Consider the following 14529-nt stretch of genomic DNA (forward strand, 5'->3'; position numbering starts at 1 on the left):
GAACAGACCAAATTTGAAGCCGTTATTCACTGATTCTTTAGATCTATTCAGACTGGGTCATGAAGTTGGTGAGTTGATCCATGAATTAATTGAAAAGAACAAACTCAAAAGAACAATTCAATCACATTTACGGTTCGCAGATTCACAAGTTTTCCATTGAATGTTGGCTTCTGGGAATATAGAACAGGACACCTATGGATCATTTTTTTGTTTTATTTTAAGAGATTTAGAGTCACTATGAAGTGTCATATTATAGAAAAAAGCCACGAGGAAGATTCTTCACAGTTCTGTTTTATTGCTCTACAGTAAAAAAGTAACAACACACAGGTTACTGTGAATGGCTTTATTGTAAGCACAAACATGACAGAATGTTAAATTTTGGGTGAGCTGAGCTTCATAACTGATGCGCTTTCTGGAAGAAGAAAATTACAGGAGAATGGCCTCAACATGTCATCAATTATGACCTTTTCAAAACAATCTGCAGCGATTCTAGCCATTTTGCAACTCATGCCAGATTCGTAAACAGGAATTTTAATATATCAATTTTATAATGCCACAATTGTAATGAAAGACTTCCCTGTGGTCAGTTTTTACTCCTTAGGATGTGAAAGGTCTAAAATCTGCTGTTATTTACTGTCCACACGTAAATTCTGGAGTTATTTTATCGTCTTAGACGCACAGTATTTCTTTATTGTGGGTCTTAAGTTTTTGATTTGAAATTGCTTTTGGAGGGCAGTGTATGAGTTTTCATAATAACAGCTTGGGCTAATCAAATGTATTGTTGATTTAATAATTTATTTTCTAGAACTCAAGTGTCTATTGTTCTACAGTAGAATGAAGTGGCATAATTATGATGCTGAGCCTTTGTTATTGTGCAAACACACAGGTACGCCTGAGACAAATGGACCCAAAAACTGTTGAACAATGAGCCAGAGGGAAGGGCTTGATGCTGAAGCTCATATCAGAGATATATGTAGTGTAGATATAGGTGTAGTGAAAAAAATATACTGTATGGTACAGGAGAAAGTATTGTTTTTTTTATATATTGAACTTGAGTTAGGGGAAAAAAACAATTCAAATATTTACTTTTATATTATGACATGCAGAAATTTACTCGCACATAATATATATTTTAATAGTAACCCAGCCTACACTTTATGTGCCTCCGTACACATAGAGCAGGACATAAGCTAAATTCGTAATAGTAAAGCATAGGTAAGGGGTAATGATTTCACTTCCTGCACATGTTTGTTGTTTTATATATATATAGTATAGTGGGCCTATACATAATGTAGTCAATCTTTACACTGTGCTAAGCAACGTGCCATTCTTTTATATCTAAAGATAACGCCTTATTGAGAAATATCAAGTATTATACACCTCTGCTGCTGCCATTGCTGTGAAGCATGTTCATTTTTTATTGGAAATGTCTTAAGCTCCCATGATATGTGGTGTAAGATATGCATTTCAGCTGCTCCTCTCTCTTTCCTCGTCTTTAGCGTAAATTCTTAAAATGCAGGTCTGTCTGAACACACTAGTTGACAAATGCACATGATATATAGACATGCTATAGTACAATTTATCTTCTGTAGGCCTATGTTTAGTTCTGTATTGTGGAAGTTTTATGGCAATTTTTCTTCAAATTATGTGTTTGCCTCATGGATGCACACCGCTGAGCATTATAAAAGAACTCGATTCAGGTTTGTTACTGAAACATTTGTACGGTTTGCTTTTGGAATTGGTTGAATTCGTCATACCTCAAATGAACGTAATTTGCTGCAGTTGCTTTTGTTATGTTTTCTTCAATTTAATAAAGATAGCTTCAAACAATTTGATTATCTGTGGCCGTATGCTGTTGGTTGTTTGGTGTTTTATTAAATGACATGTCACATGGACTGTTAATTTAATCTCGGTGTGCTGTACTGGATGAATGTGTGTACTGTGTGTTTGAGTGTTACTGTGAAAATATACGTTTCGGCTATACAAGCAGCATTTCGCTCAAGGTGAGAGCAGACAGGACAAAAATGAACTGAAATGGCACTGGACATAAGATTGATTGTGAACAGCAATGGAAAACCCTCCAGCATATTAAAAGAATATTGTTTTTTTACCAAACAATATAAGGAAAAAGTGTTATACTTGCATTATGGGCACCCAAGAGTCTGCATTTATATAGAAATGAACCTTTAAAAGTTGTCCATAATATATATATATATATATATATATATATATATATATATACACACACATACACACACACGCGCGCACACACACACACACATATACACTGTACCAGTCGAAAGTTTGGAAACATTACGTTTTTTGAATTTTCATCAGCCATTAATCCAGTCTTCAGTGTCGCATGAAGAAATTATTCCAATATTTATTCATAATAAACACAGTTATGCTTCTTAATATTTTTGAGGAAACTGATTTTTTTTTTTCAGGATTCTTTGATGAATAGAAAGAAACAGCATTTATTATAAATATAACATTTTTGTAACATTTATTATTTTCACAAATGTCTTAACTGTCATTTTTAATCAAATGAAGTAATGATCCTGAAAATTCAGCTTTGCATCACCGGAATAAATTATATTTTTAAATATACAAATTCATTTAAACTGGTAATAATATTTCATCATATTATTTTTTTTTACTCGATTTTTGATCAAATGACTTCAACATTAGTGACCATATGAGGCTTTCAAAAACCTTAATGTTTCCAAACTTTTGACCGATTTATATTACATATATACTGTTTATATACTGTTACATATATATATATATATATATATATATATATATATATATATATTAGGGCTGTCAAACGATTAAACGTGAATAATCGCATCCAAAATAAAAGTTACAGAAAATACAGTATACACACACATGCATGTATATTTAAGAAAAAAATATTATTTATATATAAAATATTTATATTTATATATATATTATAAATTATATATAAATCTACAGTATATACATGAAAATATTTCTTAAATATATACAAGCATGTACGTGTATTTATATATATATATATACTGTATATATAATTATACACAGTGCACCCACATAAACTTTTATTTTATAAAAACAAACTTTTATTTTGGATGCGATTAATCGCGATTAATCCTTTGACAGCCCTAATATATATATATATATATATATATATATATACACCTCATCATCACTATCATCGCCAGCCCTATAAAGACACACTCTTCACCTCTGTTCACTCTCTGGTCTTGTTCATACAAAGAGGACTACTTACCCTGTTATCGCTAACCTTGATTCTCCAATGACCAGTCTCCACTCCATCATCTTCAGTGTTCTTCGTTCCAGCCATCCATCTCAACCACGATCAGTCTCCATACCTGTAAGAAGAACCATTCCACTCACCGCTCTCCAAAGTATCATTGTTCATATCACTTACCTGCATTCTGTCTCCGTTCAGTGTTGTCAATAAACTCCTGTGAACTATCATTATCCATCTCTTGAGTCTGCTTCCGAATTACATTCGGTATATACTGTTCGGGGTCAGCCCAACAGTTTTCAACAAAGATACACTCTTAGAAGAAATGGTTCCATCCCCCACTTCATATATGGATATGGAACTCCAAAATGGTTCTATATAGAACCATTTTTTTTTTTTTTTTTTTGGAAAAAGGTTATTGGCCAAGTATGGAACTCCAGTGTTCTATAGAACTTAGAGGAACCCTTTTTAACCTTTTAGTGGTTCCAAATAGCGCTGATAGAACCTTCTAAGGTTCTATATACCTTTTCTTCTAAGAGTAAATGTTTTTTGAGCACCAAATCACCATATCATATCTGAAGAATCATGTGATGCTCAAGGCCTTGCCTTGCAGGAATAAATTACATTTTGATATGTATTAAAATAGAAAACCATTATTTTAAAATGTAACTTTTGGTGAGTCTTTCAAAAACAGATCCCAAACTTTTGAACTGTAGGCTACTGCATAAACAAAAATATTGTATACAAATTCTGGCATTATATATTTATTTCTCGGAAGTATTAAATTTCCAGGTATTTCTTTGTTCATAATGTCTCCCAACAATTTAAGACTGGTAAATACTTCACTATTACTGTGGTCCTGAAATTATGTTTATGAAATGAATAAATAAATCATCTCCCTTAGGCATAGGTAATCTCGAGTTTATAACACAACAGGAAGCCGTCTTCACTCTCATTTCATATGGGTAGTAATGGAAAACGGGAACAAACCGTAACCTGCAACTCAAGGGGTCCATTAGTATAAGGTTGGTGTGATGTTTATGACAGACTATCTTAACCACATCATTGAGAGCCATGCTGTGGAGAAGGCTTGATGCATTATGAAGGTCATGGTCAACACACCGAAGCCTTAATGTACTGGGAAAGAAGGAAAGCGCAGCCGTCCAGCAAGCTCCAGATAGAAGCTCTCCGGTCTCTGCTAAGTGGATACAGAAGCAGCAGGACCTCGGCTGATGGGGAAAGCAAATCAGGCAATTTGGCGAGCGGCGTGTACTTAGCAACACTGCGTGAGGCTGATTGAATCTGTGTAGCCCACTCTCACAGTCCGCCTCTCAGGACATGTAAGTAATTGCCCATGAGTCTCTGCTCCCCAGCACTGGATCTTCGGAACAATTAGGCCTATCAAACCCACCCACCCTGATCATTTACCGCCTCGACACTTGCTTGTTGACCTTTTCTGATGCGTACTCTGGACAAGAGGTTTGAGGACTTGGCGTTTACATGGCATCTCGTGGGCTGTTGAAACAAGGAAATGTGATTATTGATCACATGCTACACATGTTGCAGGGCCAAATGATTGTCACACAACCCAAACCACTCTCGTTGATTTGAAAACAATGAAATAGATAGGTTGGGTTACTATCCTGAATTAATTGAGGCCATCAATTTAGTGCAAATTTTCACCATAGCAAGTAAAACAAAAAGGCTACAGTTGCATCCAGGAACGACATCCATGAATTTCTTTGCTAAGCTATTATGAAAACCTCACTGATGAATATTACAGTGCAACAACATTATACATTTGGATGTGCTGCTTTAGATTTATATGTGGGATCCTGCATAGAAACCCATAGGCTAGTCTGCAACCGAGAGGCTATGTTGTCTTGCAATTAATACTGCAAGTATAGGCTACTAAAGCATAAAGTTATTGTAGAAAATCTCTCCGGCTTTATTTTCTCTTTACCTGTTTTCTGCCAGGAGAAAGTCACGCACATGGACAGAGATTTCAGTGTGTCTAGTCTAGAAGGAAACACTGCAGACAGCTCCTGAGTCCAGGTCTGGGGGGGAAATTTTTTTTAAAGAGGCTCTCAAAGGGAGAGCAGCGTGGACTGAAGATGGACGCGCGCGCCATCTGTAGGTGAATTTCAGAATGACACATTTTATACACGCGTGGACAGTCTAACTTCATCAAGTTTCAACAAGTTTTGATGTTATATTTCCATTCCCTTCAAAATATATTCATAGTTTATTTAAAAATGAGCACGACACCAAACCCCAACTGCTCCCGTCCCGACGACCTGGATGGCGCATTGCATGACTGATACCGCCGTCGGTGTATGAATGAGTGAGTGAATGGGTGAATGTGGGGCAAATGTTAAGCGCTTTGGGCGCCATTGGGTCTGTGAAAGCGCTATGCAAATGCAGTCCATTTACCATATGCATATACCAATAAATTGCGTTCCCTTGAGTTTGTTGTTAACTTCTTTATCTTGTATGCAAAATTCTTAAGCAAAAATGGCTTAAATCTCCTTTGAGCTTTCCTCTTTTTCTTGCTGTTTTTGACTCTTTTATTTCATCCCTTAGACTTATAAATAACAAGAAAAGTGAACAATTTTTTATGTATTTTGATGATTTATTCAAAGACATTTTTTGACATGCTTTTCTTTTTTTAATGTATTACATAATTTGATGTATGCATACCCAGGATGCTTATTTTACCATTGTTTATTTGTTTGTACACCTTGCCTTACTTCCCTGTGTTCTGCAATAAATCTGCAATAAAATATATATAATAAAATATAATAAAATATATATAAAATATATATATATAATCTGCAATACAATATATATATATATATATATATATATATATATATATATATATATATATATATATATATACACACACCAATAAATAGAATAAAATGTTTATTTAAATGTTAAACCACTAATTGCATATTAATTACATTTATAACAAGATGTATCTACATTTAAATGATTATTTATGTAAATGATTATAATAATAATAATAGCCCATGTAATTATAAGTCATTAATTAAATTAAGTTAATGAAATCCATTTATTTAAATTTCTCATTTAAATATATATAATATTTTATAAAATATCAAATGGTTATTTAAAATTTATTATATATATATATATATATATATATATATATATATATATATATATATTTAAATAATATGATTTTAAATCATTTAAATCATATAATAAATTAATGTTACTTTTATCCTTTCCTGTATAATAAATGAAATGAAATGGTTGGTAAGTATAAAAATTACAGAGACCAAGTTAGTGGATGAACAAAGTTATTTAATTTTTTACTTTATTTGAGTTTATCTGAGTTTTTTTCCCCCTCTACATTCCAGTTGCTTTTCACATTCATATGACATTGGCACCATCACAAACATAGTTTTCATACAATTTCTCGGGTCTTCCAGGTGATTTTCCAGAAAACCTTCATTAAGTATGTAAAATGTTTCAAACAGTCCTTCCCAAGATAACAATGACAACCTTTGTCCAGTTACTCCCTCCCAAACTCCTCTCTAATAAATGTGAAGTAAAAGTTACATTTTGTAAATTTCCCTAATATGATCCATTAACATTTGTGTAATGCAGAGCATACATTTTACAACCCGCTTACAACATTCGTGTTAGTAAATAAAATAAAACAGATTTCGATCATAAAGTGCTCCATTACCTTTAAATGAAGTATCTCAACAGTGTTTTAAACTCTCATGATCAGAATCTCTCCACCTACTACCACCTCTATCTCCACACAGCAAAACTAAAACATCTTTTTGAATACCAGAATAATGACAAAATAGATTTTTCATAGCTTAGATTGGGTACAGCAAAGGTTACAGGATGTTATACGTGATCTTTGCCCTCTGCTCTGTATGGCCTTACATCGGACAGGCACCACTAGAACATAGTTTCTGCACCTGCCTTCATCAATGCCATATAAAGCATCCAGAGGTGAAAAGACACTAACATGATGAACCTGACACACTCTCAGAAGAAAACAGACACTGGACCTAAGTCAGATCGTTTTGTTTGTTATAAGACAGATTTAATCAGAAAAATATCAAAAACTTGGTTGTTTAGATTGAATTGTTTAGCTTCCATAAGAGGAACCAATTTGCGAATCATTTAGAATGTGAGGCAAAGTACCAGTACTGCAACATGCTGAGGTGTAAATACTAGTTGGTAGATAAAACGAGAGCGCTGATCTGCAGTGCCGGGCTCACTGATGTTTCCGTGAAGCTATAAATGATTAGACAATTTTGTAACCAAGGCAACGGCCCTGTTTACTTCTCTTGTCATACTCAACTAGCATCACCTGCTGGTCAGGCTCAGGTTGATTGCGACGGCTCTCATTCAGTGGGGTGGGCGGGACGTCACTGTCAGGTCTCCCTGATGTTGTCCTCCACCTTCAGGCCCTGTCAGTGTCAGGAGGCTGGAAGAGTCTCCTCACAGTGTCAGAGGCCTGCCACTTTCCCACTTCCCTCCCCACCAAAGAGCAGTCGTCAGTGTCAGCATCAGCTGGCCACAGGAGAGTCTGCCCCCTGCTGTCAGCTGAACTGGACTTTTCACTTAGTGACCTTGGCTCAAGGTCGTTTCATCACTGGTTGTTTAACGGCTACTTGACCAAAGTCAACCTGGGCCAGGATCTGCTGACCCACATCAACCTGTTGTTGGCCGTGGTGGTGGTGGTGATGGTGAGGATGGTGATGGTGGGAGCCACCATGCCTATGCCTTTCCGCGCTACCGTGGTGATGACCGTGATGACCGTGTTCGTGATGATCGGGATGGTGAGGCCGTTCTTCCTCAGCTGGTGTATTCACATCTGTGGATTTCTTGCACTCTTCAAGTTGCAGTGAACTCTAATGATCAGAGGAAAAGGGCATATTGACTGTATGCCCTCTTAGCTATTTTTGGTTCCCCAAAGATCCCTTTAGTGAACAATTCTTTAAAAAATATATTTTATTTTTCTTAGTGTGATTTTTTTTCTTTTTTTTTTCTAAACAAACATTATTTTGAGATGATTTTTTTCCTGAGCATTCGCTTGCACATATTCATATCTAATTTTGTAACATTACAAGAGCACTTTTTGTCAAATTAAAAGGTTTGTAATGCTTTTTTATGCAAAACAGAAAGACAATAACAATATAGGCTCACCTACAAAAAATATTCAGAAAAACATTCATAAAACTTATATAAAGAAAAAAAAAAATATATATATATAATATCCAAATAAAAATGCAGAAAAGTACTGCGCATAGCAGTTCCCTTTCGTTGTCACTCGGCGTTACGTCGGATGATGATGAATGAGGTTACGCTTACAAAGCCTATCAACTTCGAAACTTACAAAATGAGCCAATGGTAAAGAAACGTCATGGGTCTGCGGAATTTGCATGGCGCAACTCTGCCCCACCTTGTGGGTATGAAAGGAGAAGGTTTAGCAGGGCCCAGCCTTGGCACTGCTCTGTCCAGTACTGCACATATGTAGACAGAACGCAGTGTTTCAGGACCTCAGACCAGCTTTTTGTCTGTTTATGGTGGGAAGCTGAAGGGAAAGGCTCTCTCCAAGCAAAGGCTGTCTCACTGGATAGTGGACGCCATTGCTTTGTCATACCAGCAGCAAGGTCAACCATGCCCCCTAGGTGTGACTGTTCTTGGGCTTTAGTGCATGACACCCCGCTTACAGAGCTGCAGGCTGGTCGACACCCAACATATTCGCCAGATTCTACAATCTCCGAGTGGACCCAGTGTTCTCCCATGTACTCGCTTCAACCAGCCGGTACTAGGACCCGCTTAGGTGTCTTCGCTTGCTTATATATTTCCTCAGGTGAGCTTCTCTCAAGCCCTGAGTTCCTCCAGCACTTCTGACGTCAACGCCAGTGTCTATTGCCTGCACGTTGGCAAAGTCCCCCCTTTGGGCGACTCCAACATGTGTATTTTCTCTTTCCCTCAGCAAGCCACCTTGCCACCCCTGGAGTTGAAATATTCCACCTAGACTGGTAACCCCATTTGTCGTCTTCCAATGTAACTCAGAGTGACAACGAAACATCTGCCTGCCACTTCCGCTGTACTGTGGAGATCGCCTGTGCTCAGTCTTGGCTCCTCAGCGAAGAAACATATCTGCATATTGCCGGCGTTCTCCTTTCATACTCACGAGGTGGGGTGTAGTTGTGTCATGCGAATTCCGCAAACCCATGGCATTTCTTTGCCATTGGCTCGTTTTGTAAGACGTTACGGGCTTTATAACAACTTTATAGTTGATAGGCTTTCTAAGTGAAACCCCATTCGTCGTCACATGGGTTACATACATAACCAAGATGTTTTTCAATGAAAATATGGTAATGTGTGTGTGTGTGTGGGGGGGGGGGTCATCACATTTACCTCTATGTTGCACTCTCCACAAATACCATCACAATAGGTTTTTCTTATAGCGTCCTCCACATATGGGTGGCTCAGGATGGTGTATGGAAGAGACAGATGGTAAGTGAGTCGGCCACACCTGGTAGAAAACGGTATTAGTGGTATATTGGTAAAGTAATATGGTAATCATGTTCATTGGGTGAATTAAGCTGAATAAGTTGTGAGCTAAACCTGTCATAGACCAAAATGTCATCCTTCTCAACATTCATGGTCTGCCAGACATCCGGCTGGCTGAGGTCTTGGGCGTAAAGGGTGATATTTAACAGTCTTCCTTCGAGCAAGTGGTGCAGATTTTGGGACCGTTCATCTCGGTTGTTTACCACCATGTAGGTTATATTTACATAACCTTGGTTCTCCAACTTCAGGAGCAAGTCATTAAGCCTTGAAGAACATCCAACAACGTAGATTAGATAAATACACTTTGTGTAAACAGTACAGAGAAAACACTGTCAAGAATGTGACCAGATATGGTTTCATCAAACTTGTTATTTTTCAAATATTGCTATTTTAAAATGTTTGTATACCTAATCATTGCAATGAAAAGTCTGGACTCACTTTGATGCTTGCTCCAAGCAGAACAGTCAGCTGGCCTGTAAGTAAGCCACCACTGTCACATGTCCATGAGCGTTCTTCATGGGCTCCACCTCCCCAACCTTCCACAGAGGAGGAAGTTTACAGCGGGCTCCATCTGTCTCGCTCTCTGCGCTGCAGCCCGCCAGGACGCAGAGAGCTAGGGTAAGGCTGAGCGCCTTCCACATGACTCCAAACAACAATCCCACTAACCTACACACAAATATCAACAGTTTATGCCTCAAATCCATAAAAAAGAAACAAAAGAAAAATACTTTGGTATTTTGGTGTCCTCTAGAGCAGACATTTGAACTGTAAAATGCAGATACAATTCAAACCTTACAATCAGCAACAAACATTTAAGATGCGTTTTATATTTTTATATTTTATATTATTTTATTACTTTATTTTATTAATTACGTTATATTATATCTATTTTTATATTAAAATGTCATATATACTTACATATGAAGATAACACGTTATATACTGTATTTATCTATATTTTATTATTTATTTTATTTCTTAAATTAAAATGTTACATCAATATACATCATAATGTATAAAATACTGACTTAATATAACTTCTTTTGGTGCACACATAATAACATTTCTTCCCACTCAGCAATTACATATCTAATCGTATCGTTAACCTTAGCCAAATAAGATTTATGTACCTGTACTTATGGTAATTATGGTAATTATGGCAAAGCATAGTCCACAAATTAAAATGTTGTCATCATTTACTCACCCTCAATTTGTTCCAAACCTGAATTAATTATGCATATATGCAAATAATGCATTCTTATATAAATTTTAAAACCTCAAGCATCTAAGTTTTAAGCATATTTGAAGTTTAAAAACTGCATAAGTAATGCAAAGATGTTGTTTTACAAAAGAACTAAAAAGAGCAAAAATAATAAGATATCTCATAACTGAGGAGTGCACACTTACTTATTTTACTTGAGAGTCTTCAGAAGCGATGCTTTCTGAGCTGATTCTAGACAAAAACAACACGCTCGCTCCCAAACGGCTCCTCCTATTTATACTCCTCTTGTTTTTCCTGACTAAAAGCAGGGCAAAGGTCCCGCTGTCTCTGTTTCAAAAACTTGAATAGCTCACTTATTAACCCAGGGTTTACACGTATCAGCAAAAAAAAAAAAAAAAAAAAAATATATATATATATATATATATATATATATATATATATATATATATATATATATATATATGTGTATTTTTTTTTTTTTTTTGCCCTGGCTGAATAAGTGAGCTATTCAAGTTTTTGAAACAGAGACAGAGGGACCTTTGCCCTGTGTGTGTTTGAAGGGACAAGCCAGAACTTTGAGCTGAAAAAAAAAATGTTTTGTTTTTGCTAAAAACTGTCCAGAGAGGAAACAGTTAAAGAACTGCATTCCAGACTTCTGTTTTTCCGGACCCATAAGGCCTGAAAGAGGGGGCTGGGTGCAACACTGAAAAGAAAATACAACCAACTGAGTATCGGAGGACTGTGGACAACGCAATTTTTAAAGCATTCATTTGAAGAGAATCAATGATCAATGTGGATTTATTTGCATGGTTCTCTTAACATCCTGTAATTTTTGTTTGTGCAGCAGTGCACAGCTGGGTTAGTGTCAGCACTTTTCCTGCTGAGATGAAACTTTGAATCTTCCTGTCTCTTTGCTGATCTTTGATAAACATGCAGCGGAAATTGTGTAAGACAGAAGAAACAATGATAAAACACATTTGATTGGACTTATATGCACATACAATCTGTTTCAAACATTCAAAGAAAGTCTCAAAGAAAGGTTGACATTGTGTCAAGGTTGGTCTTGTATCTGGACTGGTTTATAATCAATTTCATTTAGTTAATTTTTATTATCAGGTCTCATGATTTGGAGGAGAGTTTGACCGTGATGCACTTTAGATTCAGTTAACACAGATTTACTGATTACTGACAGGTAATAGTTAATAGTTAACTTGAAAAAAGTATTATGAAATAACTGAAAAAGATTAACTGATTCTCAGACAACAATATAAGTCAATTATAAACCAAATCAATGGATAGTGCGACAACTGAACATTAAATATAAGGCATCTTCAGAAATGGTCTTATCTATTTGATTTTAGGTATGTGAATTGCAGTTAAGACCATTATGCTCAATGAGGACATGAGTCAACGTTGAAGTTCAATCAGTTGACAGAGAGTTTACTGAAGACAAAGTTCTCCCCACTTCCAAAGGAACTTAGTAGGGATCCAACCTCAAACTTACTTAAAATACAGAAACAATATACTTAAAGTCAAATGGGCAATCGGTTGATTTCATAGTTTTCAAGTTTTAATAGATACATTTAGCAACATCCAAACATGGTATTCTTAAACTATTTATTTAAATAGCACATTTAATACCAACATTGTTGCCCAAAGTGCTTCACAGTTAACTAAAACATAAAACATAACATACATGTATAAAAAACTTGTATCAAGCCTAACAGATGAAGGCATGACTACACACCTTTAGACATATCCCCCCCCCCCCCCCCCAACACAACTGTTTAAGCAAATTAAGTTATTCCAAGAGATTATCTTTTGACACTTTATGTCCTATGTACGTAAGCAACTTTGGTTAGGGTCACAGGGAAGTCATAGCTTCATGTTTGAAAGTGGAAATGAAGTCGTCAGTTAAGTTAACATTCTTTAGTAAATGGATTTCCACTCTAATTATTTATATAACAAGCATGATAAACCATTTAAAAGAAAACAAACTAACTTTTGTCAAAACTGTAGCAAGGGTGCTGCAGTACAAACTGTGCTATAGAACTTTTTTCTTTTAAATGTTTTTTTTTTTTAAATCAATTTACTAAATAATGTTGCGTTGAATTACTTTCCACTTTAAGATATTAGATATGAATTAAGATTATGCTGTACTGTATTTAATTTGACAGGTTTTTTTTTTTCCATGCTCAATCAAAATGTAGCCCTTTTACATTAAAAATTATCAGTTTTAATGACATATGCTTAAGAAACCCACACTAAATCTAACACTAGAAAATTAAAATCTGGTCTCCCTTCTTCCATTTATTGCAAAAACATGTGTTTAACCAAGTCTCTGCCTTTCTTACTTTTGACACAGTTTACCATCAGATCCTCCTGTTAACCTTCATGAAGATGAGCATAAGGAACCACACTCCAAATTCTTATAGGTTCTTCAGGGTGTCATGGAGGGGTGAAGTGTCTAAGTTGCAACATCTAGCTACGAAGATACCTCAGGGCTCAGTGCTTGGACCACTTCTCCATCTCCATGTCATCACATGCTGCTTGCATCAAATTTAAGGCACTGATGTTTACCAGAACAACCACAGGCTCTGCACCCCATACCTAAACGAACGACTTTAGACGTATGTGTACTCCAGAAGCTTGTGGTTTGCAAGTGAACAGCACAAAATTACTTTCCTGGACCTTTACCTTGACAGTTCCCAGCTGGTGGAATAACCTGCCTAACTCAACCCGAGCTACTGAGTCAGCTGCTTTTAAGAAATGGCTCTCAACAATTGACACATTAATACTAACACTTGTTCTACATCTATAAAACATGCACATAAACTGTGCTAACTGGGACTGGTCACAGGCACAGCAATTGCATATTGCCATCCATATTGTTAGTTTGATTGTTTATGTTGCTTTCCTTTCATTTCTAAGTTACTTTGGATAAAGGCGTTTGCAAAATGACTAAATGTAAAAAGATTTTTTCCCAATGCATATATTACACTGAATTATTGATTGAAAGACAAAGCTCTCCACTGCCCTTCTGAGGCACGATTGAGATAACACCTGTAATATGTATTATAGTATATATTACAGCGCGCCTCAGGAGGGCAGTGGAGAGCTTTGTCTGTCAATCAATAATTCTGTGTAATATATGAATTGGGGAAAAAAATTCTCTCGCAAATTACATTACAACATATAACTACAATTCATTTTCAACAATTAACTGATCAGAATAAATATTTTCATTTAAATAAACTCTGATTTAATTTAAATTCTGATTTAATTTAAATTCTGATAATCTGTGTATTTTTATTATTATAATTATTTGTGTTTTAAACAGAAGCAACTATATTGGATGACAATCACACTCCAACAAAAATGCCTATTTGTGACAAGGTTTCACTGCAAAATAAGCCTATCCTTTTTTCATAGGCTGTCGTGGGAAAACCTTCGTTTGAATTAAGTAGATT

The 14529-nt window shown here is 35.8% G+C and overlaps 1 protein-coding gene across 1 annotated transcript; it reads right to left on the reverse strand.

Moving 5' to 3' along the window:
• Nucleotides 1-7089: 7089 nt before the first annotated feature.
• Nucleotides 7090-11334, reverse strand: selenop (selenoprotein P). Its single transcript, XM_039680522.2, has 5 exons — nucleotides 11245-11334; nucleotides 10277-10504; nucleotides 9893-10102; nucleotides 9683-9800; nucleotides 7090-8163 (listed from the first exon to the last, which is right to left on the reverse strand). The coding sequence occupies exons 2-5, from the start codon at nucleotides 10477-10479 to the stop codon at nucleotides 7588-7590; spliced, it is 1107 nt and encodes a 368-aa protein (XP_039536456.2). The 5' UTR covers nucleotides 10480-10504; nucleotides 11245-11334; the 3' UTR covers nucleotides 7090-7587.
• Between the last annotated feature and the right edge of the window lie 3195 nt (nucleotides 11335-14529).

Source organism: Pimephales promelas, chromosome 14 (genome assembly GCF_988280905.1).
Source record: "Pimephales promelas chromosome 14, fPimPro1.hap1.1, whole genome shotgun sequence".
Taxonomy (NCBI): domain Eukaryota; kingdom Metazoa; phylum Chordata; class Actinopteri; order Cypriniformes; family Leuciscidae; genus Pimephales; species Pimephales promelas.